This window comes from Acinonyx jubatus, chromosome A2 (assembly GCF_027475565.1).
Source record: "Acinonyx jubatus isolate Ajub_Pintada_27869175 chromosome A2, VMU_Ajub_asm_v1.0, whole genome shotgun sequence".
Lineage (NCBI taxonomy): Eukaryota > Metazoa > Chordata > Mammalia > Carnivora > Felidae > Acinonyx > Acinonyx jubatus.
The window spans coordinates 7,120,423-7,148,358 of record NC_069383.1 but is presented as its reverse complement, the minus strand read 5'-3'; the positions used below and the strand labels follow the sequence as shown (position 1 = coordinate 7,148,358).

At 51.6% G+C, this 27,936-nt stretch overlaps 1 protein-coding gene across 4 annotated transcripts; it reads right to left on the bottom strand.

Moving 5' to 3' along the window:
* Positions 1 to 715: 715 nt before the first annotated feature.
* ZNF777 (zinc finger protein 777) lies at positions 716 to 27,936 on the bottom strand. Of its 4 annotated transcripts, none has more exons than XM_053217921.1 (6): positions 26,647 to 26,933; positions 22,160 to 23,011; positions 20,808 to 20,934; positions 18,655 to 18,768; positions 5,367 to 5,618; positions 716 to 1,945 (listed from the first exon to the last, which is right to left on the bottom strand). In XM_053217921.1, exons 1-6 carry the CDS (start codon positions 26,929 to 26,931, stop codon positions 789 to 791), a joined length of 2,787 nt encoding a protein of 928 aa, XP_053073896.1. In that variant the 5' UTR covers positions 26,932 to 26,933; the 3' UTR covers positions 716 to 788. The 4 variants fall into 4 exon arrangements, with proteins under 4 accessions (XP_053073896.1, XP_026931507.1, XP_053073897.1 ...); XM_027075706.2 differs by lacking the exon at positions 26,647 to 26,933 and adding an exon at positions 27,785 to 27,936 and having other exon boundaries at positions 718 to 1,945; XM_053217922.1 differs by lacking the exon at positions 26,647 to 26,933 and adding an exon at positions 27,021 to 27,277 and having other exon boundaries at positions 718 to 1,945.

The following is a 27,936-nucleotide window of genomic DNA, read 5'->3' as shown; positions in this document are numbered from 1 at the left end:
CAAACCTGTTACCCTCCCTGACCATTCTGGTCAACCGGGCCCTACCGCTCCCTCGGCTCCCACTGTCCTCCCCACACCACGGCGCGCGCGCCAGGGTCCGCAGCCAGGAGCGTCCGCCCTGCCATCCAGGGATTCACTACAAGCTCGCCTCCTTTTCCATGTTCTAATCCGCGGGCTCCGCGCCCCCTCCACCACCCAACACAGGGAGTGGGCACAGAAGAGGGGCTCCAGAGAACCTGTCAACTGACGCTAGGCACACGCCCCTCGGCCACCTTCTCAACCCTCCCCTTCAAAACCAAACAAAAACGGCAAACAGGAAACGCTCGTCTTTTAAAAATTACTCTATTATTATCAAATAGAACCACAGTATCCAAAAGGTAATTATAAAGTTCTATTCCCCAACTAAGTGGCCCTACACCGCCCCTCCGAGTGGCCGGCGGCCAAATCACTCCCCCCGTGCTGATTGGTTTCATCCATTTTATTGTCAAGGAAATTAACAGCCCGAAGGGGGTTCCCCAGGTCCCCGCACTCCCCACCCGCCCTCCCCCGGGGCCCCCGGTAAACACGGTAAACACGGCAGCAAGCGACCTGGTCTCACTACCCCCGTGTCCTTGGGAGGAGGGACGAAGGGAGGGAGGGGGGCTCACGGCAAGGGGGCTGGGGGCGCCCCGCCCCCGCCCGCCCGGCCGGGCCTCGCGGCGGCGGCGGCGGCCGGGCAGGTGTCCGGGGCGGGCCGGGGCCGCGCAGCTGGCGGCGCACCTGGCCGGGCGGCGCGGCGGCGGGCGCGCTCACTCGCCCGTGTGGGTCCGCAGGTGGTACTTGAGCGACTGCTTGTAGCGGAAGCACTTGGCGCAGTGCGTGCAGGGGTAGGGCCGCTCGCCCGTGTGCGCGCGCTGGTGCTCCAGCAGGTGGTGCTTCTGCGTGAAGCGCTTGCCGCACTCGGCGCAGTGGTAGGGCCGCTCGCCCGTGTGGATGCGCCGGTGCTCGAGCAGGTGGTGCTTGCGGATGAAGCTCTTGCCGCACTCGGGGCAGGCGTGCGGGCGCTCGCGCGAGTGCACGCGGCAGTGGTTGGTGAGCTTGGACTTCTCGCTGAAGCTCTTCTCGCACTCGGGGCACTTGAAGGGCCGCTCGCCCGTGTGAGTCCGCTGGTGGCGCAGCAGGTGCGACGGGCGGCTGAAGCTCTTGCCGCACAGGCTGCAGATGAAGGAGACCTCGTGCTTGCCCGCGTGCACGCGCTGGTGGATCACCAGGCTGATGTGCAGGCGGAAGCTCTTCTTGCACTCGGGGCACGTGTAGGGCCGCTCGCCCGTGTGCGTGATCTGGTGCTTGGTCAGGCTCGACTTGTGGCTGAAGCTGCTGTCGCACTCGGGGCACTTGTAGGGCTTGGGGCCGCCGCCGCCGCTGCCCGAGCTGGGCGACTTGGGGCGCGGCTTGAGCGTGTGCTTGGGGGCGAAGCCGGGCCCGCGCTCGGGGGACGCGTAGCCGCCGCGGACGCGGTGGATGCGCTGGTGAAGCGTGAGCTGCTGCTTGTGGCGGAAGCTGATCTCGCACTCGGCGCACTCGTACGGCCCCTCCTTGATGTGGTTGCGCTGGTGGATGATGAGGTTGATCTTCAGCCGGAAGCTCTTGCCGCACTCCATGCAGGTGAAGGGCCGCTCGCCGCGCCGGTTCCGCTGCTGCTGGCTCGAGGAGCCGCGGTTGTCGCCCGGGTGCCGCTCCCCGTGCGTCGGCGGCGCCAGCCTCTTCACGGCCGGCTTGCCCAGCTGCAGCGGCGGGGGGCTCTCCTCGCCCTCGGGGGACAGCTCCCCGGGCAGCGGGGTCTGGTACATGCCGGCCTCGTAGCGCCCCGACAGCTGCCCGAGGGCCTGCAGGTGCTGAGGCAGCTCGTCCTCCTCCTCCTCTTCCTCCTCCTCCTCCTGCTCCTCGGTTTTGATCACGATCCCCTCTGCTCCAGGGACAGGGAGAGAGACGGAGAGAGGTCAGCTGTCGCCCGGGGCCTCCGCCCTGGGCGCCGGCGGGTGAGGTGGCTTCACCCTCGCCCACACACACTGCCTGTGTCTCACCGGCCCCGGTGCCTTCTTTTGGGAAAACGCTCCTTTCCACTCCCTGCCGCCCTGCGGCCCCCACCTCCACGGGGTTGGGTGTCTGACCCAGGTGGGCCTCGGGGTTGGGTCAGGAAGGAGCCCAGGCCCCCAGTGGCCCGTGGGAGCCCTCTCTGGGAATTCTATACAGAGGGAGCAGGAAAGGGGCGGCCGGCGCCCATCTCCCCAAACTGCTAGCGGGCAGTACTCAGCAGGAACGAAGGAACCCAGCATGCGGAGCCCCCAGGGGAACCACTACGGTCCCGGGTGCCTGAAGCTGGCATGCTGGTGGACCTATGGATTCCTATCGTGGGCCAATAACCACGCCTTCCGGTTTTCACTTAGGCTGCTTGGGGAGGTGGGTTTCTACCATCTGTATGGAAAGGGCCTTGACTCATCAGGCTGTCACTGTTTTCTGGCTCCCAGGTCTCCTTCTTTCCTGAGCGCACCTCTGGGCTTCCCTCAAGCGCCTTTACTCGCCTTCCTCCAGCAACTGCTCCCTCCTCTCCATGCCTCCAAATCACCCGGGTCACACAACACCCACCTCCAATCCTGTCTTTGCCCTAAAACCTTCCTTGACCTGCCCAAGCTGCAGCCCTCAAGCGCCCCTGAGCGCACAGCACAAGCTGGTGCGCCTCCCCAGGACTTGGGGACCTCAGGCTTCTCACGTGGCACCGCGCACACACAGGTGGGGGACTCACCTGCGGTGGCTCAACCGACCCTGAAGCTGGGGTCGGGGGTCTCCTCTGCCTCTCCCCCACGCTCTGCTGTGGGGGGTGTTCTGCGAACTCCCGGACTGGACGATGTGCTCCTCCACCCCGCCCTCCACCCTCTAGGCTGGCCCTTTAGGGCCCAACTTGTTAGCTGTTCTGCGTGGTGTTCTATAGTGTTCCCCGAGCACCTAAGTCCTAGAGGAAAGGAGTGGCCTCTGACTCCTGTTTGCATTTTCTCAGATGCCTAGTACTTACTTGGCAACCCCCTAAACACTGATAATTGGTGTCACACACTGTGTGACATGAGAAAGGCACTCACCTTTCTAGGCCCACCTGTGAGGCGGACGCGGCAATAGTTGGCATTTGCAGAATTCTTAAAAGCAAACAAACGAGAACTTTTTCAAGTTCTCGCCTGACAACTGGTGTCTTTTTATTCACTATCTCTTAGAGGGTAAGTCGAGCAACACAGACGTGGGGCATCCACCCCAGAGATACCAAGTGACAGTTCCAAATAAAGTAAGTGCAGTCAGACCTTTTCAGAGCTTGCAACTTAGGGACCACCTAGTCGGTCTCCTCAGCTGACGGGGAAACAAGCTGGCAGCGTGCGCGAGCTGGCCAAGGTCTTGGCCACAAATTCGTTAGTGACTGCCGGGCCACGGCCCGTTCTACTCCTCTGAACCCAGGACATGGCAGGACATAAGTGTGCCAGTCCCCGCTCAGGCTGGACAACAGATTCTCAGTAGCAAGGGGCCCAGAACATCCTCAGAACAGGATGCTTAAAAGATCAGGAAGGAGGAGGCAGCTTCAGAGGTCGGTAATTAGTTGTCCCTGTGCTTATCCTGAAAATGAGGGTTGTTTCTGAAAGACCCAGGGGAACTATGGGCGCCTTGGGACATTTAAACTCTCCTTGAGGGGCGCCTGGGTGGCTCAGTCGGTTAAGCGTCCGACTTTGGCTCAGGTCATGATCTCACGGTTTGTGGGTTCGAGCCCCACCCCGGGCTCTGTGCTGACAGCTCAGAGCCTAGAGCCTGGAGCCTGCTTCGGATTCTGTGTCTCCCTCTCTCTCTGCCCCTCCCCTGCTTGTGCTCTGTCTCTCTCTCAACAATGAATAAACGTTAAAGAAAAAAAAAAACTCTCCTTGAGCATCAAAGTTTTTGTTTTTGTTTTTTCAGTGAAATGAGAATGAAACAGCCCTAAAACCCAGGACTCCAAATCCCACCAAGTGCCATTCAGTAATTTCCTAAGGTTCCCAGTAGAATTAACGGGAGTGCCCAGAGGGGACTCTGGCCTTTCTATTGTGAGGCTTTGCTGTGGCACATCCTCAGAGTTTGCCCCGTGTCTTTCACTGTTTTCCAGAGACAGCATATGGCATATTAGAAGGATTTCTGGAATATCATGCAGTTCTTTAAAAGCAAGGAGTTAGATCCACATCTTTTGCCTAAGAAAGATGTCCATGCTATTTTATGACGTGCAAAAAAGGCAAACTGCAAAGGAATCATCTACAAAGTGAACAAATTTTTTTAAAGCATCAGCATAATACTTTAAAAAACCTATTAAATGAAAAATGGATGTGGACACATTTCTCAGTACAAACAGCATATAAACTGATAGGATAGCTAATGACTCTTTTGCACATAAACAAAACATCTAAACAAAAACCAGAACCTAAGTGTATTCCTTAAAAATTCGGTAGAACTCCCTTAATTCTTACCTCCCACATTAGATGCAGAATGTGGGAAAAAAGAGCAGAAGCTTCCCAGTTCAGTTGGTAAGTAGAAGATCATTTTACTTCCCAAACTAGACGAGGGTGGCTAAAGAAAGGTTCAGGCTGATTTGCTTTATGGATAGAGCTGAGAACTCCTGAACAAAACAGTAGCTAACTAAGCCTAATGGTGCGTTTTAGAAATACACCATGATGACAAGATGGGGATTTTCTCAGGACTGCCCGGACTGTTCAGCATCAATCAGCCACAAAAGATGTCCTGAGCTCAGGCTGCTGAGGGCGACACTTCCTCACTGTTCTTGAACTCCCGAGGAGCAAGAACTCCCAAGTGTGCAGAAGGGTGACCCAGAGGTTTCATGATCAAACACAAGTGATGGCTCGATTCTACCGGGAAGGGACCGTACAGTCCGGCATTTTAAAAAGCATGCATTGTGGGGGTTGAGCTCTCCGGGTCACTGAGGCTTCCAGAGTGACCTAAGAACCATCAAGGACACACCGGGAGACGGAAATTCTAGCTTGGCCCCAATGTCGTGACCTTGGGCAATTGATCTGACCTTCTCTGCCTGTAGAAGGAGGGGAGCTGGAGAGAGATGATCTCTGAGGTCCCTTTGGGTCCTCATCTGACCTAGTCTTTGGCTGTTAATACCTTCTGCCCAGGCCAGAGACCGATTCTTACAAATCCTGAGGCAGGACACCTGCACCTGAGACCACGCCGGGGGACGTCACACCTATCCACTGATCACTGCCACATGACCTTTCGGAGAGAAACTCCAACTTTCCCACGAGGCAGGGGCCTGCCCGCGGGCCTGATGGCAGCAGCTCCCCACGCCTGGACCCCCTCCAACTGACCTGCGCAGTTTCTCTGCTGCACCAGCATCTGTTTGAGTTCGCTGAACTCGCTGGAGCCTTCGGTGGACTCTTCCAGGGTATTGTCCTGTTCTTGCATGTCCAAGTCTGGCTGCTCCGCACACGGGTCGCCCAGCTCAGAGTCCTGAAAGCCATGCTCCTCCACCTGTCCCATCAGGGGCTCCGGCGTCTCCAAACTTTCTGAGCCCTCATCGTTGGTCTGCACCTCGATCTTAATCACGATCCCGTCGTGTGCTGGGAGGGCGGGGGGGGGGGGGGGGGGAAACAAAAGAACCCAGAACATGGTCATTGCATGGCCAAGGTTTCTGCAGCCTAGATTTTACATTTCAAGAATTCTTATTTTAGAGACCGTGAGGAAATACAATGTTCAGTGAGTAGACAGAATTTTCTGGACATCTTGTATGAACTGGAGTAAAGTTAAATAGATGCACAGTTTGTGTTCCACAACCCCTACAGTTTTTAAAATAGTATTGCCAGGGTTTAAAGAGATCTTAATTCCCTTTCCCGGGTCAGGCCAGCCAAAGTCGACAGTTTCTCTCCCTTACAGTCAAGGTGAATAATGAAAAGGCCAACCATCTCCTCACCCTGCACACCCTTCCAGCCCATGCCCCAGGGGTCCGGCACGGACAGACCAGAGCCCCCCGAGTCCCCCCACCACCCCGGCCCACAGTTAACAAGCACAAGCACATGTACACTCGGAGCTCTTGGGTTTGTTTTTAGTTAAACAGCATCTGATTACACACATTGCCCTTTTTTTTTTAACTTGCCGGTAGGCCTTCAGGTGATTTCAAATGTCAACACACACACACACACACACACACACGGGCATCATGTTGCCTAAGTGGGATCTCGCACATACTCTTTTAGCGCACAGATTTTTCTCTTTTGATTTGCCCTTCCCTTTCCCTCAATTCCCCTGTTGCAGCTTATGGCCTCCCCGGCAACTCCTGTAGTTAACCTAGTATTTTTCTCTATGCTTCTGTGGTTATTTATTGCAACAAGTCGATGCGTATCGGTTTTCATTGTCTGGCCATTATTGGTTTAAAAAAAAAAAAAAAAGAAAATTGCCATATACCTCCTCTTCCCTCCCAGGTATCCTGTAGAAATTCCTGCGCGGCAATTTCTGCACGGCTAATGCACTCCTCCTAAGTGCTGCGCGTGTGCAACCACTCCCTTCCCGCAGGAACATTCACTTTTTTGTGTCTGGTCTTTCTGCGTGATCAACTGTGCTACAGTCACATGTTGATTTACATGGCCGCCTATCAACTAGGGATTTATTTCCGTGAGAGCCCCAGGAGCGGGGGCCTCGGAGTCAAAGGCGTCGTTATTTTTAATCTGGTAGAAGTCGTCAGGCTCCTTTTGAGCCAGGCTGTGACAATTCGTATTTCTACCTGCATGAGAACATCCTCTTCCCCACACCCCTGCCAGTGACAGACACGTAAAATTTTCCTCACTCAGATGGGGGTAAATTGACAATTTGCTGATACTCTCCTGACTCGGGTGATCTGAGTATTTCTTTTACTTATTGGCCTTTTCTAGTTGATTCTGCATGAACCGTGTTCTGTTTTTGTCAATCGGTAAGGGTCCTTTGGTTCCTGTGCTAAAGATAACCCATCTTCCCTTAGCAGCATTTCAGACACTCCCAAAGCTAACGTTTGTCTGTTGACTCTGTGCCACCTCTTATCAGACTGCTTTCTTCACGTTTTCACGTGGTCACCCATGTCCCTCTTTCTTTCATGGCTTCTGGGTTTTCTGTCTTAGTTAAGAGGGTCTCCTCCGCCCCTGGATGGTTCATTTGGTCTCCTGGATTTTATTTCAAGGTTTTTATGGTTTTATTGTTTACATTTAGGTCTTTGCTCCATCTGAAATTTATTTTGTGTAGAGTGTGAGGTAGGGATTCAGTCTTACTTTCTTCCATATGGAGAGAGCTGTGCCGGCATCAACTCCCTCACGGTTGAAAATCATTTTGTTAATTAAGGAACTTATAAATGTATAATGCCGGGGCGCCTGGGTGGCTCAGTCGGTTAAGCGTCCGACTTCGGCTCAGGTCATGATCTCACTTTGTGAGTTCGAGCCCCGCGTCGGGCTCTGGGCTGACAGCTCAGAGCCTGGAGCCTGTTTCAGATTCTGTGTCTCCCTCCCTCTCTCTCTGACCCTCCCCCATTCATGCTCTGTCTCTCTCTGTCTCTCTCTGTCTCAAAAGTAAATAAACATTAAAAAAAAATTTAAATGTATAATGCCTAAACATATTCATTCATTCATTCATTCATTCATTCAGTGCATATTTACTGAGCACCAACTATGGGCGATGGGGTGTTCGAATGGCTTGGGATACATCAGTGAGCATAGCAGAGCTTCTCCCCTCCCTCACACATAGCACCTCAGGCAATAAACATAATTAATAAATTATATGGTAAGCTAGAGGGTGATAAGTGTTGTGGGAAGAGAAAAGAAACCAGGAAACTCGTAAACAAAGCCAACAGTCCCTGCCCCTGTGAAGCCTCCTGGCTGTTGACCGCGGGCACTGGTGATCCCCAAGCTCAAAGCCGGGGAAAGCGGAGCCACCAAGTGCACTTACTAGCAGCTGATGCCACGGGACCCAAAGCTGCGTTCTTCCCGATGCCCGGCAACCCTTTAATCCTCTTCCACGCAGCCAACCTGTCTCCTGCCAGCCATGGGGAGTAGCGGCAACATAAGGCAGCTCTGATGGTCCCCGACGCCCTGTCCGCAGCCTTAAACACGGACGTGCCTACCTCCCCAACAACCAAGTCTCCAGAACACTTTCATCCTATTCTCTGTCTCACAAAGAAGATGGAGTCACACACGCTCATGTCGGTGCCTTGCTCCTGCTCTAGCTCAGTCATCCTGCTTCCACCCCTTTCCTCTCCCACTGGGGGGGGGGGGGGAACAGTGGCCCCTCTGCTCTTTCCCTTAACCCTGCCAGTTTCCAGTGTTCACGGGGCCACCGGCCACCGCGCTCCACCGGCAGGGCCTGCTTCTCTCTGCAATCCTGGTCTCTGTGCTAGGGTCACAGGCACGACCGTGACTCCGGCACCAGGAGAAGATCTTCCCTGACTTCACAAACACCTGAAAACATTTTGCTTGCCTCCTCCCTAAAGTAGTCTTTAAAAAAAAAATTTTTTTTTAATGCTTATTTATTTTTGAGAGAGACACACACATACACAGAGTGCGGGTGGGGGAGGGGCAGAGAGAGAGGGAGACCCAGAATCCAAAGCAGGCTCCAGGCTCCGAGCTGTCAGCACAGAGCCCGACACGGGGCTCGAACTCACAAACTGCGAGATCATGACCTGAGCAGAAGTCAGACACCTAGACGACTGAGCCACCCAGGCGCCCCCTTAAAGTAGTCTTTAAAAACTAGGTACCCCTTTGCACTTTTTTTTGAATAAACATATCAAATGCTTCAGTAACTGCAAAAGATGTCATTTCTGGAATACTGTAAATATTGACGTTTTAAAATAAACTTTTCCATCACTTTTTAATGTCACCAGTGGCATCTAAGGACCGCAACAATTTTAAACCCGCTATTATTCACTTAAAAAATACACAAACAAGTTCTTCTTTGATAGTTGCAATTTTTGTATCATCCCTTTGCACCCTGAACTTCTATTTCCATTCCCACTTTGCCCACAGAATTTTATCCTAATAGAATATATTTTTATGCTTAGAAGACTTTCACAGGTCTCCTCGTCTACCATTCTGCCACAAAAATGTGTATGTAAATTGAAAGATTATGGGGCGCCTGGGTGGCGCAGTCGGTTAAGCGTCCGACTTCAGCCAGGTCACGATCTCGCGGTCCGTGAGTTCGAGCCCCGCGTCGGGCTCTGGGCTGATGGCTCGGAGCCTGGAGCCTGTTTCCGATTCTGTGTCTCCCTCTCTCTCTGCCCCTCCCCCGTTCATGCTCTGTCTCTCTCTGTCCCAAAAATAAATAAAAACGTTGAAAAAAAATTAAAAAAAAAAAAAAAAGAAAGATCAATCTTGCTTTCATTTCTACTAACCACAGGGCTCTCTACTTGTTGTCTTCCTGGCTTAAGTTATCCTTAGTTATTATTACTATAGAATGCTACACAGTGGTTATTCAAGATAGAAAACAAAAAATGTATTAGAAACGTCTCTTAGAAGGATGGGAGGAATTTTTTTTTTTTTTACCAATTAGTTTGCTTATCTGAGAATGCATATTTTTTTTTTATAATTTTTTTTTAACATTTATTTATTATTGAGAGACAGACACAGAGTGTGAGCAGGGGAGGGGGTAGAGAGGGGGGGAGACAGAATCTGAAGTAGGCTCCAGGCTCCGAGATGTCAGCACAGAGCCCGATGCGGGGCTCGAACCCACAAACTGCGAGATCATGACCTGAGCCGAAGTCGGTCACTTAACCAACTGAGCCACCCAGGCGCCCCCTGAGAATGAATATTCTTATTGCTTGATTGAGACACAGTTCAGAATCAAATATATTCCTAATTTTCATTTGCATAAATACAAGCATTGGGAAAGCTCATTTACAAAGATACATGGATGGGCTGGTGGGAGCTTTGTTACGGAATCCTCACTTGATTCTTTGGATTTGTCTGAATTATAATGCTATGAAAGCACACAGGGTTAACATACCATCAAAAACTGTTTCTAATGACCTATTAGCTGACAACTTAATTAGGTTCTCTTTCAATTTTGTTGAAAGCAAAGTATTGCAAATGATCTAACTTGCGAAAGAATTTGCCATATGGGTCCCAACGCGATGCACTTGCGGCCATGTATCCCTGCATTCTGGATTGTCTCTGTGACCCACGGGGCTTTTTATACCTCAGAGAAATGCTCCCTCCTAAGATGGGGACGGGGGGGGCGGTTTGTGGGATTTGAGACCTCACTCTGCCAAACCTCCTACCATGCTCTCAGCTGAATGTAACTGTACTCCTCTCTATGGTGTTTCTTTCTTTTTCCCTCAAAATGTGCCATGTTTATACATTTTCATGCTTCCCTTCCATTTGTTAGACAGTAGGGAAGCCAGCTGTCTCCCATCAAAAAGACTTCCCCACCCCAAACAACTTTTGAAACAGTATTGACAACCAAATTGCATTTATAAGAAGTAATTTGTGGGGTGCCTGGGTGGCTCAGTAGGTTAAGCATCTGACTTCAGCTCAGGTCATGATCTCGCGGTTCGTGAGTTCGAGCCCCGCATCAGGCTCTGTGCTGACAGCTCAGAGCCTGGAGCCTGCTTCAGATTCTGTGTCTCCCTCTCTCTGTGACCCTCCCCCGTTCATGCTCTGTCTCTCTCTGTCTCAAAAATAAATAAACGTTAAAAAAAAAATGATAAATTTGAACACACAACAATTTAAAACAGCCATACCCACCCCCACACAAATACTATATTCAAAGGTAAACCATATATTTATATACATAATAAGACCTAATACCCTTAACATTTAAAAAGCTTTCACAAATCAACAAAAAGATGAATAATCCCAAAGGACAATAAGCAGAAGATAATTCATAAGACAAGACATCCTGGTGATCAATAAAGGTAGGAAAATAGGCTCAACATTGCTCTTACAGAAGTCAAATGAAAGCACCAAAATATTGTCTTTTCTACTCATCACTTTGGGCAAATAATTAAAAGATAAATAACACCTAATATCGGCTTCAGTGTGGGGAAAACAGGTAGTCACATGGTTGTGTATAAAACCGAAGGTGTATAAATTGGCACAATTGTTTTGAGGGACTTTTTTTTTTTTTAATGTTTATTTTTGAGAGCACGTGCGCAAGAGACAGAGTGCGAGTGGGGAAGGGGCAGAGAGAGAGGGAGACACAGAATCCGAAGCAGGCTCCAGGCTCCGAGCTGTCAGCACATAGCCTGATGCGGGGCTTGAACCCTCAAACTGTGAGATCATGACCTGAGCTGAAGTTGGACGCTCAACTGATGGGGCCACACAGGCACCCCAGTTTTAAGGGACATTTTTAAAGTATGTATCAATTTTTTTAAATTTATTTTTTTTAATGTTTTTATTTATTTTTGAGACAGAGAGAGACAGAGCTCCGAGCTGTCAGCACAGAGCCCGATGCGGGGCTCGAACTCACAGACTGTGAGATCATGACCTGAGCTGAAGTCAGATGCTCAACCGACTGAGCCACCCAGGCGCCCCAGTATGTATCAAATTTTTTAATGGGTCTACCCTTCTATCCACAAAGTCTACTTCTAAACAACTTTCTGACAAGTGCATAAGATTTACTTACAAAGGATCTTTAGTGAAGCACTGAAATTTGTAAACACTCTAAATGTACATCAGTGGGAGTTCATTTAAATAAGTTATGAGATCGATACATAGAATACTATAGTCTGCTACTAAAAAAAGATTTGTATGTTCTTACATGCAAAGAAGTCAAAGAGATGCAATTGAAAAAAGCGAGTTCCCAATGTATGTACTGCTATATATATATATATATATTTTTTTTTTACAATGAGAAGGTATTTATGTCTTATATAATTAAAGTTGTGTGTGTGTGTTATGTGCACATAAATTAGAAGGAATAAACTGTTGTCTTGCGAGAGAGAACTGCGTGGGACTTTCGCTTTCTCTGCATTTGTTTTTTGAATTGCGCTGATGAAACTTCAGAGTTTTACTGGAAAGTAAAAACGAGTGTTGCCGCGTTAACCTTCCCTATCAGCTCAAAGCAAAGCAATGATGGTCAACACTAGCTTTCCAACCTTCTTATAGCTGCACTTTCTGTTAGACTTTAAAAGTTTTTGGCATATTAATTTTTAAAATCTTAGGGGCGCCTCGGTGGCTCAGTCAGTTGAGCGTCTGACTTTGGCTCAGTTCATGATCTCACACTTCGTGGGTTCGAGCCCCATGTCCGGCTCTGTGCTGACAGCTTGGAACCTGGAGCTGCTTCGGATTCTGTGTCTCCCTCTCTCTCTGCCTCTCCTTTGCTCGTGCGTGCTCTAAGATAAATAAAAGGTTAAAAAAAAAAATCTTAAAAAAAAAATTTATATATGTACCCAGGCTAAGGGTTAGTTTTTCAAAATGTGTTTTTAAAGAGCTCTCCCTCACTCCCAACCACTATTTCCTGCTCCCCAGAGGCAACTCCAGCTGATTCCTTTGTCATTCCCCTTCCTAACTCTAAGGAACAGACATCTATTGATACTCCTTGAGTTTTCAATTTAAACATCACCTATTGACTTCCAAGAGCTGAACATGAAGACCATCCCTCTGCATCCAGGCAAATCTTTTCCAAATCTCTCATCCTTCCAATTTAGGTTGCAACTCTGGCTGGATTAATTTCAGGTGTTCACATGACTAGACGACATAAATGTTATGTAAAATCGAATGTGTAGTATATACCACAGTTACTTGTCTGTCTGCGAACGTTTTTGCTTTCCCTGGAGTTGATCATTTTTTTCCCTTGGCTTAGCTTACTGTTTTCATGAAGTGGGCTCTAAACTCCCCAACCTCCTCTGTAACGGTCTCTTCAAAACATTCAGATATAATGGGCATTTCTTACTTTCATCTACTTGAAGAAAAATTTTCTAGAACCTTCTGATGTGCTCCAGTCTGGACTGGTTGCCTCCAGGTGCACAGCTGTCTTCTTGGGATCCCCCTTCGGCAGCACCCCAGGGATTTGCCTCGCCTCGCTCATGTTGGAGCTCCTAACACCTCTTGCTCGGCTTACGTCCTCATTTCAGCAAAGCGCCTCCCCCACTTTGAGAGAGGGTGCGCACAGGAGACCTTGAAAACGTCTCGATTTCATTTCTCACATTAATTAGAAGGGTCTGGCTGGTATAAATCCCTAGAATCATTGGAAAATATTTTCCAGTTTAAAAAAAATGTTTATTTATTTTTGAGAGAGAGACCGAGTGTGAGCAGGGGAGGAGCAGAGAGAGGGGGAGACAGAATCTGAAGCAGGCTCCAGGCTCCGGGCTGTCGGCACAGAGCCCGACGCGGGGCTTGAACTCATAAACCGCGAGATCATGACCTGAGCCAAAGCCGGACGCTCAACCGACTGAGCCACCCAGGTGCCCCAAAACATAGTTTTTTAAATTTCTCTGCATGGTCCATGTTTCTTTGGAATCTATTTTTTCTGCTTTCTTTTCCTTTGGCCTCTGTATATTAGAGGCTTTCCCCAGATGTCTGTGGTTCTTGGTTTTCTATTTATAAGTAGAATACTCAAAAGAGATTTAAAGTTTGGTGTATTTAGGTAGGGCTTGCTAGTGATGGGTTTCCCAACAGGATGACTTCACGGAGTCATTTCACTGGGAAATACCTTGGGCTGGTCCCAAAAGTCTCTGGACAAGACTCTTCGAATACACTGCCCTGAGGTCTCGTCCTGGATGTCAGCATTATTTTGGAGTCCGGTTAGGGAGGAAGGCTGGAGATCTCAACATCTGTAGGTCAAGTTTCACTGATTCCCTTGTTTTCAGCATGGTGCCCACCCTCCATTGTGCCTGGCGTCCACGTTCAGACATCCTCGTGTTCGTCTTCTCCAGGGAGTAAGCCTTGGTTGTCCACCAGGGTTGGCAGAGGCAGATGCCAGTTGTAGGGATTGAAGGGGGCAGCGGAGGGGATATGGTAGTGTTGAAATGCCTCTTTAAAAGATCTCTGACTTTGGGGCGCCTGGGTAGCTCAGTTGGCGGAGCATCCGACTTCAGTTCAGGTCATGATCTCATGATTTGTGAGTTTGGACCCGAATCAGGGTATCAGTGGGAGCCTGCTTTGGATTCTCTGTCCACCCCCATCTCTGCCCCTTCCTCATTCGTGTTCTCTCTCTCAAAAATAAATATTAAAAAAAAAAAAAAAGATGTTTGACCAATCTTCTGTTTTTAACACCACTTTTGCCCCCATTTCCAAAGATACCTAGAGTCTCTGGTACTGCTGATTCCCAGGTCTTGAGTAGGGATGGGGGGTAGAGTGCAAATCGAGTTTCTTTTCTGCTTTCCCCAATACCAATTTTGGATTTAGCTTTCTAAATCAGTAATCACCCAGCCATCTGCTTTCAGACTCCCAAGATTTGGTTGCTGTTGTCTCCTTGTCCATTCCTTTTAAAAGTCCCTTCGCTCTTGCTTTAGAAGGATTCTGGGAGGTAGGAGTAAACACATGTTCAACCTGCCATCTTTAACTCGAAGTCTTTCTTCATGCATTGTTTTTGTCAAAAATTATTTTTACTGAATAAGAAGTAATATATACTTACTTCAGGACATTCTACAAAGCATACAAAAAATAGGAAAAAAAGTCAAGTGGAAACATAATGAAATCGCATTTCTTCATTGAATTTTTTTTCCTATCCTTTGTTTACATCATGGACTTCATGTTACATTTACATTTTCCACTTCTGCATCATTAACTTCCCCTATCAACTGGATCACTGCCATCAGTATCCCTCATCGGCGTTAGCGGTCCCCATCTTAAGGAGACAGGGTCCGCTCCCCCAGCCACTGCCCCCTTATTTCCACTCCCCACTCACTGATGGTGGGTGCTGCCTCCCTCCCCTCCCATTCTCCCCTCCATCCACTCCATCACACCGCCAACGCTCCTCCTGCCGAGGTCACTGGTGGACACGGCAGTTTCTGCCTCACTGAGCTGCACAGCAGGATCCAACATGGTTGACCACGCTCCCTGCTTCTGGAAGCGCCCTCCTCTTGAAATACCCAACAATGCGCTATCTGAATTTTGCATCCTCTACTGACTGAGCCAGCCGCCTGCTGGGCCCCCACTATCCTACTTTTTTGCTACCTTTCTGACCACTCCTTCCGTTTCCTTTGGTTCCTCTGCTTCATCCTTCCTTTTTCAAATCCTGGCTGTGCATGAGAATCATCTTGGAAGCGTTTTAAAGAGTATTAACGCCTAGGCCCCACCCAGACTGATATATTCCAAATCGCCAAATTTACTCTAAAATTCAGGGCTCCCAAGGGCATGGCCTCTGCTCTTTCTCCTCTCCCTCTCCAGACTGGGCCTATGCTACCAATGCCCAGATGTCTGTCTCTAGCTCACATTTCTGTTTTTAACTCTTTATTCAGCTGCTTTCTCAACACCAACACTCTCTCCTGGAACCCCTGCAGAGATCTCAAACCTGACATGTTCTTGTCATATGTCTAGGTCTGCACCTCCTATTGTCCTCCATCTAGTGTCCTACTACAGTCACAGGCGGGGGGGTGGGGGGTGGCGGGGGGACAATCTCCCTCGGTCAACACCCGCCAACTGCAGGTTGTCTCGAAGTCTCTACTGCCAAAACAGATCTCGGAAATACCCGCTTCTCTCCTGGGCTACGCCACGGTCGCCTGCTTGGACTACAAAAAGTCTCCGCCTGGTCTCCTAGCTTCCAGACTTCCTTCCTTCCAGTAAGTTCTCCCTGGGGCAAGTGGAACTCCTACTTGCTCTTTAAGTTCCCACTAGACATTCCACTTGCCAAAGAGGCCTCTTCTGCTCTCCTATCTCAGTAGAGTCGATTGGGCTTGGGTGCTTGCCTCCACAGCTGTCCCACTGTTCCTTACTGTGATTTTAAATGCGGGGGGTAGAGGGGGGCTGGTTATTGCTATAAGCCTCTTGACATATGCAACTTGATGAACTAAGTAATAAACATACAAATGAAACATATGGTATACAAACTTCACTTATGATTTTAGTGGCTAAGAGACTATTGTCATGCAACAAAATATTTGTACATCTTAATCCATCGTTTGGATTCTCTTCCATGTTATAGACTCTCAGAAAGGGAAGGAAATGATTAGGTCAAGTATATGAACACTTGAAATATTTAAAACGTATTTACAGACTAAAAAAATATCAAATTGCTTTTTAAAAAGTCTGAGACCTTGGATCTCAGCCATGCCTTCTGGTCTGTTTTACTCTCTGCTCATCTGTTAGGTGAAAACGGCACCTGGCTTCACCGGGTCTCTATTGCCCCCTCATAGGGCCACGAATGGGAGCCCGGGCTCTGAGTATTTGGAGAGCAGAGTCGATATCTGAATCATTTTTGGATCTCCTTGCCCTCAGGGATCCAAACCATAAATAACAGTTTACTGAATAAATTTTACTTAGCCAGTTCATAAAATTGTCACGTTCAATGCATTTGGAACTGTGAAAGTTCTCAACGTGCTAGGCTTTTCCTCACCGGTATCACACCAGAGCTGGCTTTGCAGCCACCCTTCTCAGGGAGAAGACACAAGAACAGGCAGGTTACCACTAGCACGTCTGGGGCTCAGATAACCGCAGATTCACAGAACAATCCCACTGTCCAGAGGCCAGGGCCTCTGGTCTCGCACCGGGGTGCGAGTTCACAGCCAGCCCTGTGTGACGCTGGTTCCCACGTCCTCCCCTGTCCTCCCTCCAGTCCGGGCTCTGAGACGCCAGATATGGTCAGTGGAACAAATGGCACATTCCAGCCACACAAGGCAGCCTCTGTGAGGCGGCCGCTTCCCACGGAAGCTCGGGCCACAGATGTGCGTGTGCCAGAACAAACCCGGCCTGAGGCAGAGTGGGTTGAGGTGATTTGCTTTCAATTCTGGCCCTACCCTGTGGGAGGCCCATCTGTGATGAGGGTGTGAACACATCGACGGGGTTCGGGGATCGATGTTGTCATCCCAGCGCTTCTAAGAAGATGCTAGAGAAGCAGTGCGCGGACCACAAAATCCTCCTGGGACGTCAGACCGGACCTTAGGGTATTTACCATAAACCGCTCTCCCGTCTTCTCATTCTCAGCCTCCGAGGCCTTCTTTCTCATTTCTTCTGCTTCAGATATGTTTCTTCTTCTCACCTGACCTTCGTTTTTGGCTGTGGCCACGCGAGCCTTTTGGATACGCTTATTTTCTTCCAAACCAAAGGACCCTCTGCCAGATACTATACTTTGTCCCCAAGCCCCTGTTCTCGCCTACTTTTAAATTGTCTTTTTTGTCTGCCAGAATGAATTCAGAGGAGCCTCTACTCTCAGTGTGAGTCTCTAGGAAGTAAGGCCACTGGCTTTCTCTGAACGATGCCAGCACCCATTTTCCACAGGCTTCTGTCTCTTCTGTCAGTTGCCGTTGCTTTCGGTCCACGGGGTTGACGTTGCTCGGTGTCTCTGGGCCTCCTGCCGGAAGCCGGCTGACAGGTCCCGGAATCGGCGACATTACTTCATAACAAGACCTGGCTGTAGGCTCCAATGAGTTCTCCCGCGAGACTGTCATCCTTTTTCAAAAGATATGATCACCAATGATGTCTGGCTGCGAAGGACAAGCATCAGCTTCGCTGCAGACCTTCAAGGTAGATGATACGAGCCCAAAGGCGATTCCAGAGCAGGAACTCCAAAAACAGACTGTGCACCACGAAAGCACCCGCAGGGCAAGCATGTGGGCCACGGATAGGGCGGCTGGGGAGGGACAAGACCCCACGCAGAATGAGAACAGCTGGGGTTTACTGGGCCACTGGTGCACGCCAGTCACCCCATCAGGCCCTAGGTATTATTCCCAGTCCTATTTTGTAGATGGCGAAAACAAGTTTCCAAAAAGGCTGAGTAACTAACATCAAACCACGAGTGAGCAGAGAAGCTGGGATTCTAGGGCAGGCACCTGACACTGGAGTTTGTACTTGAGATTATGGCCAGTCCTGCTTGGCACCTTTCTGCTGCCTCCATCAAACCGTCCCATCTAAGAAATTTTTTTTAAGCTTTATTTACTTTTGAGAGAGAAAGAGAGCAGAAGAGAGACAGGGAGACACCGAATCCGAAGCAGGCTCCAGGCTCTGAGCTGTCAGCATGGAGCCCGACGCGGGGCTCGAACTCACAAACCGCGAGATCGTAACCTGAGCCGAAGCTGGACAGTCAACCGACCGAGCCACCCGGATGCCCCTCAAACTGTCCCACCTAGACATTGTCCTGCATGTTGCACAACATTCCCGGTCAAGTCTGCCTGTCCCTATCCTTCCACTGACCGGCTGTAGGACCCAGGGTGTGGCCCTTCTCTGGGGGGCTCCAGAATGCATGATCACTAGCATCCCGCCAAGTGACCACTTTTCTTTCGGTTCTGGTTTTGTTTCCTGCAAGAGTGAGACAAGGGCAAACACTCCCTAAGACGATGAATCCAGTGGCATTTTTATTTGTTGGCCACTTGGGCCACTGGGGATTGAGGAGGCCTCCAGCAGGCCCCAGTACCTGCAGGCCTCCTTCCCACACACAACTTGCTGACACATCCCTCCGGGGTCTACCGTGGATTGCAACGCTCCATGCTGGGCCCCCTGAGTGCTGAAAGATCTAGAAGGCAGAGCTCCGGGCCACCCAGTAGCCACTCACCAGCACTGGGATCCGCGGGCGTCTCGCCTTCCTCGGAGTCCTCTTGTTCCTGCATGGTCGGCCTCTCCCCACGCTCCATCTGCGACATGAGGTCTGGTTTGGAAATTGCATAGTCTGGGCAGAAGGAAGGAAAGAAGGCATCCTGTGTGGTGAGGTGTCACCTGGGTGACCGGGACCCTAGGAGCAGCCACCCTACCAGTGGCCGCGTCGGAAGAGAAACGGGCCAAGTTCCCAGCCCTTCTCCTTAGGGGCCCTGGTGTGTGTGGGCCTGCACGCGTGTGCGTGCATATGTGTGTGTGGGCCGGCACGCGTGTGCGTGTATATGTGTGTGTGGGCCTGCACGCATGTGCGTTAACCAGGGCCTCCCACGAGGGAGCCGCAGCAGGCACTGCCTTCCACCGGTGGAAACTGGCCCTCTGTCATCTGTGGCTCCCGTTGCCACCAATGCCTGCTCAGGTTCTCATGACAAAGACCCAAGAGATTTGAAATCTCCTAGAGTGAAAAACTAATCCTGATGAAACCTAGAAGCCATCAAACTCGATAGTAATAGTGTGCCTCACATTAAAAAAAGTTTAAAGCTCTTTGGAAACAGACTTATGAGATAAACCTGGAGGAAATACATGTGCAAGTATTTGTCATAGGTGAGGCTTCTATACTAAATAGTTAACGTCCATCATTATATATAAAGAGCCTCTACAATAAGTGAAAAATAAAAAAGGAAATTTAAGTACGTAATTCACAGAGGAAATGCAAGTGGCCAGCACACGCAGGAAAAGATACACCAGTTCACCAGTCATCGAAGACAGACATACTTAAACAATGAAGTGTTATTTTCCACCCGACAGAAAAGACAAGTATTTAAAATGGAAGGACATCGGTTCGGGCCAGGGCACGGTGAGACGACATTGTCACACTCTGTGGTGTAAACACACACAGCCTTCTGGAGGCAGTGGCCGTGGTATTGTAAACCTGCACTCTCCTTACTCGGCGAACCTCCTCCTTGGAATGTGTCCCATGGAAATACTCACGGAAGCACACATAAATACAGAGATGTTGATTACGTTTGGTGGCAGCGAGAAGACGCAATCGGCCTGCCGCTCACCGACAGCAGAAAGGTCAAATGCCCAGAGGTTCACCTGGAATGCTGCCCCGTCTTTCTGAGCTGACATGGAAAGCTGTCTACGGCCTACTGGTCGGTAAAATAGGTGAACAATCCCATTCGTGCACACCACAGACTGCATATGCACGAGTACCTGCCTCGTGTGTGCGTGCGTGTGTGTGCGCGCGCGTGTGTGTGTGTATTACTACCCGCCAAAGGGTCTGTGGTGGTTTCTTCTGGGGAGAAGTACTGGGGGGAGGGCAGGGATTGCTCCTTACTATATAAATCTAGATTGCTGAATTTTCACAATTATGTATATACTTTCAAAAGAAAAGAAAAAAATGAAAAAGAAAAAAGTCCTATCGGGGAGGTATGTGTGCAGAAAATTAACGGTTCTGACAAGAATCAAAGTTTCTATGCAACAGCATATATAATGTTTTTCTAACTTTTTGTGTGTGTCCAAAGAGTTTCCCATCACAGAGAAAAGGATACCTATAAAACTAAAGTATATTTTCCCAGGTTTGCCTCCTTAAATACTCTTATTAAAATGAAAACAGCAAGAATCCACAAACTTTGGGGTATTAGAGTTCTCAGTGAAATTGTGACTTTTTGGTAGGGATCTGGCATGAATATTAAACTCCTGGGTCACAGCCTTCTCTAGGCACAGTAGAGACCAGAACCCGGGGGACATACGCCCTCCATCAGGGACAATGTTCAGTCAGCTGCATGGTCCAACGGGAGCACTAACACCTGTCCCGTCTCCCTCACGGGAGAGTCGGGGGATTAAGTAACGTGCGTCTCAGTGAAGCACCTCGCACTCTGTTTAATAATAGTTTGCTGGACAAATTCATCGCACACACACACACACACACACACACACACACAGACCATGGGAAACTCATATAAAGGTGAGACCCTGATGTCTGTCTTCCCCCTTCTTGCCCCAGTGTCCCTTGTTTTTGACTATGGGGAGCACTGGAGGACAGAGCTCCCAACGTTTCCAAACCCCAGGCCGGTGTCGAGGAAGCCCCCCATAAGCGAACCTTCTCCTTACCCATAGAAACCAGAGACTCGTAGTTGCCCCTCATCACGTTCTTGTAGAGCTCCTTCTGCCACTCCGACAGGTTCCCCCACTCCTGCTCTGAGAAATGGACGGCGACATCATCGAAGGTGACAGGGACCTGAAACCACACAAGCTCAGCTTGGACCGACCAGAAGGCAGTCACAGGCCCTCAGCTGCCAAATCACAAGGCGGTGAAAGGCTCCACTCTTCCCCCCACCCACCGCCCTGGCTCAAACACCTCTTCTTAGGACTGGAGTGGGCGAGGCCCAAAGGCACAGCTGTAGGTATTCACCACGGATCTCTCTAGAAACCTGGCCTGACTTTAGCCACTGTCCTGGCCCCACAGAGTAAGGGCCTCATTTTATCTGGTCCGTTTTCTGTCTAGGGTAATCCTTGCGGCTCTAAAAGCATGGTCTGCAGACCAGCACCATGGTACCAGGGAACCTGCTAGAAATGCAGCCCCTCAGGCCCGCTGTAGGCCCACTAAATTGGATTCTGCGTTTAGTAAGGTCCCCAGGGGATTCAAGTACACAAGAACATCTGAGAAGCGCTGGCCTACAGAATGTCCAAGTCTCTTCCCTACATAAGGCTGTGAACAGGGACAATACACAAAAGAACAGAAAGAAAACCAGTCCACGTTCAAGTTCTATCAGGATCTTCTGGGACATAATATTAAAACCCAACCACTCCCTAGCCTTTTAGGATACCTCTTGAAATCACATTTTTTTACTGGCATCAACATAATTTATAAGTCAACTGATAAAAGCGTCGGGCCAGACAGAGCCCTGAAACATTTCACCAAGTTCTCCATCCACCTCAACAGTGAACCACGGGTTCACCCCTGTTGTGAATTGAACACCCTTCCAAACCGACGGTCCCTGGTCACTAGGATGCCATCGGACATTCTCTTCTATTCACGTAGGGTTTTATTAATGGGACAAATCATCTGAATTTGGGCCATCTTGGGTTTAGTGCAGCAATGTTGGCAACTAGGTATCATTGTATTTGTTTCCTTTTTTTTTTTAATTTTTTTTAATGTTTATTTTTTGAGAGAGAGAGAGAGCGTGAGCCAAGAAGGGGCAGAGAGAGAGAGGGAGACACAGAATCTGAAGCAGGCTCCAGGCTCTAGCTGTCAGCACAGAGCCTGATGCGGGGCTCAAACCCACAAACCGTGAGGTCATGCCTTGAGCTGAAGTCTGGCGCTTAACCAACTGAGCCACCCAGACGCCCCCAGTATTTGTTTCCTTCTTAAGCATCTCTTTTCCCTTCTTTTATATGAAATTCCTAGAACACGTCCCAGTTCAGATCGCTCCTTGGGAAGCCCCAGTTGGGATAGCTCTTACCTTGGGAACTTCTCCGTTGCTGCCTGGTGGCAGCCGCAGGATCCAGAAATTTCGGTTTTTCAGCAGGTTCTCCATGTTCTCCAGCCGCCTCTGCAGCAGCCCGTACTCCTGCAGCAGGGTCCCCAGCACGACCCACTTGCTCTCCAGATGGTTTGCAAACTCCACGGCCGTCTTCTCGCAGTCCGCCAGCTTCTTCTCGGCCGTCCCCGTCCGCCCCTCCAGGGTCAGGAGCCGCATGGCCTGGGCCTCCAGTTTCCTCTCCACGGCCTGGACGGCAGCCCACACGGCCAAGCGGGTGATCTCCGCTGTCGGGAGCGGTGTGTCCTTCTGGGCTGCCGAAGAGATCTGGAAGGGGGTGTCTTTTTGGGAAACTGGGCTCTGAAGCAGGGGGTCCATGTCGGTCTCGGGAACTGTGGGGGACAGGGTCAGGGGGTCTTTCTCAGGAACTTCAGGCGAGTGGAGGAGGGCTTCTTGGTGGGGGGTGGAGTGGGACAGAAGTGATATTTCTTGTTCAGCAGCAGCTGGGGGTGGATACTGGGTCTCTTCTTGAGAAGCCGGGCGACCCTGGAGACGAGTCTCTTGCTCAGAAGCGGCAGGATACAGGAGTGAGGGTCCCTTCTGGAGAACGTGTGGCATTCGGCCAGAGGTCTCTAGCTTGGGAGTTTGGGGCAGGGAGGCTTGTCGGGGAATGGGGGGAGACGAAGAAGGAATTTCTTTGGGGGGAAGAACACGCGATTGGAACAGAGTTTCTCGGGGGGGTCCAGCAGGGGCCTGACGTGGGGTCTCTTCTTGCAGAACACTGGGGAAGGACAGAGGTGAGGAGCGTTGAGTCTCCATGTCCAGCTGCTGGACCTGTCGTCAAGGAAAGAAAGGGCAGGATTGAAGGCCACAGTCTCCAGCTGGCAAAATAAACGCCAAAGTTAGGCACCCACATAAAAAAGGGTTTCTGGTTTATTGGCAATCAAGATCTGTTCCACGGACACGACTCTCTTCTTGAGAACCTCGCGCTGATTCAGAGATCAGTTACAAAAGCACAACTAACAACCAAGAAAGGGCGGCCATGCCACCTTCTGCTTCGATGGAGGCGTCTCTTTCTTCACAACAGATGCCTCACAGGATCACCCATGACCAGCAGCGTATGAGACGGACGCTGGCCTTGGCTTTCGGTCCTGTCCACACGGACCGCTGCCTGGTTACTCGACCTGTTCGCAGTGTCCTCACACGTGAAACAAAGACCACCTCGCTGAGTTTGAGCACTGAGCATAAAATGAAATAAAACCTGGCAAAACGACAGAGCAGAGTTTTATCAGTGCCGGGCACTGTTACTACCCCAAGACTCCCAGCAAGGTGGGAGGAGACAGAGGTGGGGCCAGTGCTGTTCGAGGACTTACCTGGAAGATGAACGTGCCATCTGGCCCCACTGCTTCTTATGTGAATGATCAGGCAGTCCCAGCCCTCTTCATGCTTTCCCTCACTTACTCTAGTAGTGAGGACACACAATTACCTTGTTTCCCAGGCTCTTTGATAAAAGCTTACTGACTTAGCAATAGCATTTTTCAAAGGACTTATATGGTATAGGTTTGACTTTGAGACATGTTATATGGACCCAGCCCCTCCTGGAGAGGCTGAGTGGGCTTCTGGGCAGTCCAGGCTATAAGCAAAGAGAGAAGAGAGACCCTCAGCCAGGCCAGGGATATGGCAATTCAGCCACTTGTACGGGAGGCAAAGTCCCCGGGGCAGATGGCCCACTGAGGCAGGTGCACTCCTGGTGGTCTGGGTTCCTCCCTGTGGTTTGTGAGATGGGAACTGAGGAGCCAAGGCCTGGACAGACTGGAAACAGAGCCGAAGTCAGCCAGTTCTGTGACTCGCCTCAACGCTGGTGGGGACTAGAACCAAAAGAAAGATCGATTCCTTTTGAGACTTTCTTTATTCACTCTCTTCCTGTTCCCCACCTTGCTACATTCACATTGAGAGAATTCTTGTGTCACCGGGGAGGTGAAGCCAAGGTCTTCTGAATGACTAGCTCTGTATTTACTTATCCAGACAATCAATAGCTTTATTGGAGCTGAACAGAATTCCTTCTATAACATGTTTGTCCATTTCCTCATAATCTTCCTTCAGCGAATCTGAATGGCCTGTCACTGTGCCACACACAAGCGATCTTTAATACAACTGAAATGCCCCTTCTCTTTGTTTGAAAAGGAGTATATCCCTGGTGTCCAGTCTGACATGTAGTACGTGCTCAATAAATGTCTGCTGGATGAATGAACAGGATACGTGATTGGGTCACAACAAAAACAAAAATGACGCTCCTTCGGTCACCTGTCAGAGCCTAAACCTATTTACGTTTCCTCCTGCTCTCTTTCCTTTATTTGCTCATTCATTCACTCACGAGAGCCTTAACTGAGACAGCACCACACTCTCAAGCCAAGAACTGAAAACGTAAGGCCTGTTCAGGCAGAATGTTTTCCGAGGTAAGTACGATCCGAGAGCTCTGCAGCTAGCCAGATGTGAGAGCCTATTAGTCAGATAACAGCTAACAATTACTCAGCACTTACTGTGTGCCATGAACAGTGTTAAGCATGTTAAAGGGTTATCTCATTTAATCCCCAGGAAACCCTATGAAATAGGGACTCTGAGAACCATTCCCCACACTTAGCATATGAAGACGCTGAGGCGTGGAGAGGCCAACTCACTCGGCCAAGGTCACACAGCGGGCTGGCCGCAGAACCTGGGCCTCCGGGCAGCTGGTCGGTAAGTGTTCTGAATCCTCTCCACCTCTAACATCCAGAGGCATGGAGACTTCCCAAAGACCTGGGGGTAGGTTCTATGTTAGGGAAGGCCCTGCCCATAAAGACAGGGCCGCTGAAAGCCAGGGGTCAGGGACGTCTTTGAAACCCTAATGAAAGTTAGGGATTCTCCACCCACCCCCCCCGAAAAAACACACACCGGCCTACACACAAAAGTCCGCAAACGCTTTCAAGGGCTTTGCAGACCCCTAGACCTGAAGACTCATCAACAAGTAAGCCACCTCTCAGCTCCTCACCGGTGAAGGCAGACAGAGGCCAGGCCTGTGGGACGGGAGTCTCAGACACAGGGCAAGTGACTAGCATAATGCAACACAATAAGCCCATCAGGGCCCTGTGCTGGGAGGGGGATTAGGGTATTTGTCTACAACTACTAGGAAGAAGGGAAAATCCCCAGGGGCCAAGTTAGTATCCCTGAGTGATACAGGGGTTTAACTAAAACCATGACAAAAAGCCCCATCCAGTACAGTACAGAGAGCCAGCAGGCTAAGATATCTTTCCCAACCAGTCTCATCAGAGCTCAAGGAAACTACCATTTCTTTGCTCTCTATTATTAGCCTGGCTCTTCCTATTTTCAGATTTGGAGGACTGCTGAGGGATGAGGGGGCCACAGGAGCACACCCCCTCCTCTACCCCCAAATTAAAGCCCCTTGCTATAATGTCGTCAGTACCAATAAACCTGTGGCTTGATTTTACCCTAAGCATAAAGAAATGGCCAAGGAGAGGGATGGAGCTGTAAATATAATATCTAAGATGAACAAGCTTGCATTCTCAAACCATGGGGGGTGGGGGGGGGCAGAGAGGATTCTGGACGTTTATCACAGGATTTAACCAACTCTCCCTGCCTCCTGTATCCCAAGTGGATGGGGGTCTCCAGGCTTCATTTATCTTAGCAGAATAATACAGAACCATTCCTATCAATTTATAAAGAAAAGAAAAGAAAAGAAAAGAAAAGAAAAGAAAAGAAAAGAAAAGAAAAGAAAAGAGAGAAAAGAGAGAAAAAGAAAGCCGTGCCAGTTTCTTGTATGACCCGGTGTGGTTCACTCAGAATTATATACCATTCAAGGGCCCTGGAGACCTCAACCCAGAGGTGGGCATTTTGAAATCTCCACTGTATTTTGTTTTTCCAAGAGATGATGATGAGTTTTATTGAACCGGGAGGCTCTTTAGGAAGCGTTTATCCCGACCCCTTCCTGTACACACCAGTAAACTGAGGCTCAGAGGCACTGACCCTCATGCAGCAATCCTGCTCCCAGGCACAGCCACCGCATCTCAAAGAGCAGGTCTGCGGGGAGATTTTAGGACCGATTTTTGAGAATGGCCCATTAAAGAGGAACATCAGCCACCAAACCCCTAGGAGCTCGCTCCCCCGACCCCATCCGTCTGGACACCCAGAATTTGGCAGGGGGCCCTCCGGAGGCAGGGGCTGGAGGCCCCAGGCGCCGGAGCCCGAGGGTCACCTGCTCCCCACGACGCAACCGCTCGGCCGGGCGCTGCCCGGCCTCTCGCCCTGCCGTCACCTCCCCCCCGACGGGCCGCGTCCACCGCGAGCCGGACCAGGCCCCTAATCCAGGGCAGGCCGCCGCCAGAGCCGCCCCCCTCCCCGTCCAGGCCCGCCGCCCGGGAGGCTGGCATTTCTGGGGACGCGGGCAGCGGGCCACGGATGACTCGCTACGTGACCTTGGGGCAGGCCGGCCGGGTCGCCGCCAGGTGTCTGTGCCTCAGTGTCTCCGCTCTGCGAAATGGGGAGAGCCGCGTCAGCGCCGCGCTCCGGCCGCGGGAGGCTCGGCGGGGGCGAGCTCTGCGGAAAACGTGCGGCGGCAACCCCGACGGACGCAGCGCCGGCTCCGCAGGGAGCGAGGCGCGCCGCCCCGGGCGCCCACCTCCGGGCCCGCGAGCGGGCCAGGCCCCGGCGTCCCCGCAGCCTCGCCCGGACGGCGGCCGGCTCCTCGGCCCCGCTGCCATCCCGCAGCCCTCCCCCCCCCCCCCCGTTAAGGGGCGCGCGAGCCTTCCGGCCCCCCGCCCCCCCACGTCGCGGCGTTTGTGTCCCTTACCGAGACCCCAGGCCGGGCCGCCGAGCCGGGGACGCGCAGGCCGTCCCCCGGGCCCCGAGTCCGCGCGTCCGTGCGCGCGCGGGCCGCCCTCACCGGAGCCGGGGCCGCCTCGGCCATGGCCCTGCGCTGTCCGGCCCGGGCCGGAGTCGCCGCCGCCGCCGCCGCCGCGCGGCCCCACGCAGGCCGCCCCCCCTCCCGGCCTCTCCGCAGGCGGCGCCCGCCCGGCCCTGCCTTCCCCGCCCGGGCTCGCGCGGCCGTCGGGCCCGGCCTGCTCAGGGCGGGCGGGGACGGAGCGGCCGAGCCGGGCGGCGGCGTCGGAGCGGGGCGCGCGGCGGTGCGGGCGGCCGGGCGGGCTGCGCCCCGGCCGCGAGCTGGGCCCCGGCCCTCAGCACCGGCCCCCGGCCCGCGCGCGGCCCCTCTGCGGCCGCGGCTGCGACCCCGGCTCCGGCCCCGGCCCCGGCTGCGAGCTGCGCTGCCGTCCCGGCGCCTCTTCAGCAGGGGAGCTGCACAGCAGCTGCCATGTTGATACAAACTGCATCCTGGGAGGCATGTCCCTCTCAGGCCGTTTAAAGAGAAACACTCCGAGGCTCGTCGGAGGCTGCAGGAACCCAGACAGCTCCATCTACAGCCGGTAGGAGCGAACAGTGTCGAGCGAGCAGCCAGGCGGCGACGGACACGCCCTGAGCCCCGGGCCAGCCCGTCGTGGAGCCCGGGCCGAACCGCTCGGCCTCCCCCCCGGGGTCCCCCCCTCCCTGGCCTCTCACCTGGGGTCCTCGCCTCCCCGGGCAGCCTGGGGCGAGACCCGGAGGCGGGAGAGCCGAGCACAAACAGCCGCGCGCAGCCAAGGCGACGTGCTGGGGTCTGGAGGCGGCTTGATTGGCTCCGACAGCCTTCCTCCCGCCGGATCCCCCTGCTC

Coding starts and splice junctions, on each gene's coding strand:
- ZNF777 (XM_053217921.1), bottom strand. CDS start 26,931: ATGGCAGCGGGGCCGAGGAGCCGGCCGCCGTCCGGGCGAGGCTGCGGG. Junction 20,935..22,159: donor GCAACGGAGAAGTTCCCAAG/GTAAGAGCTATC, acceptor GTGTGGTTTCAG/GTCCCTGTCACCTTCGATGA. Junction 5,619..18,654: donor GCCCGCGGATCCCAGTGCTG/GTGAGTGGCTAC, acceptor CCGCCCTCCCAG/CACACGACGGGATCGTGATT.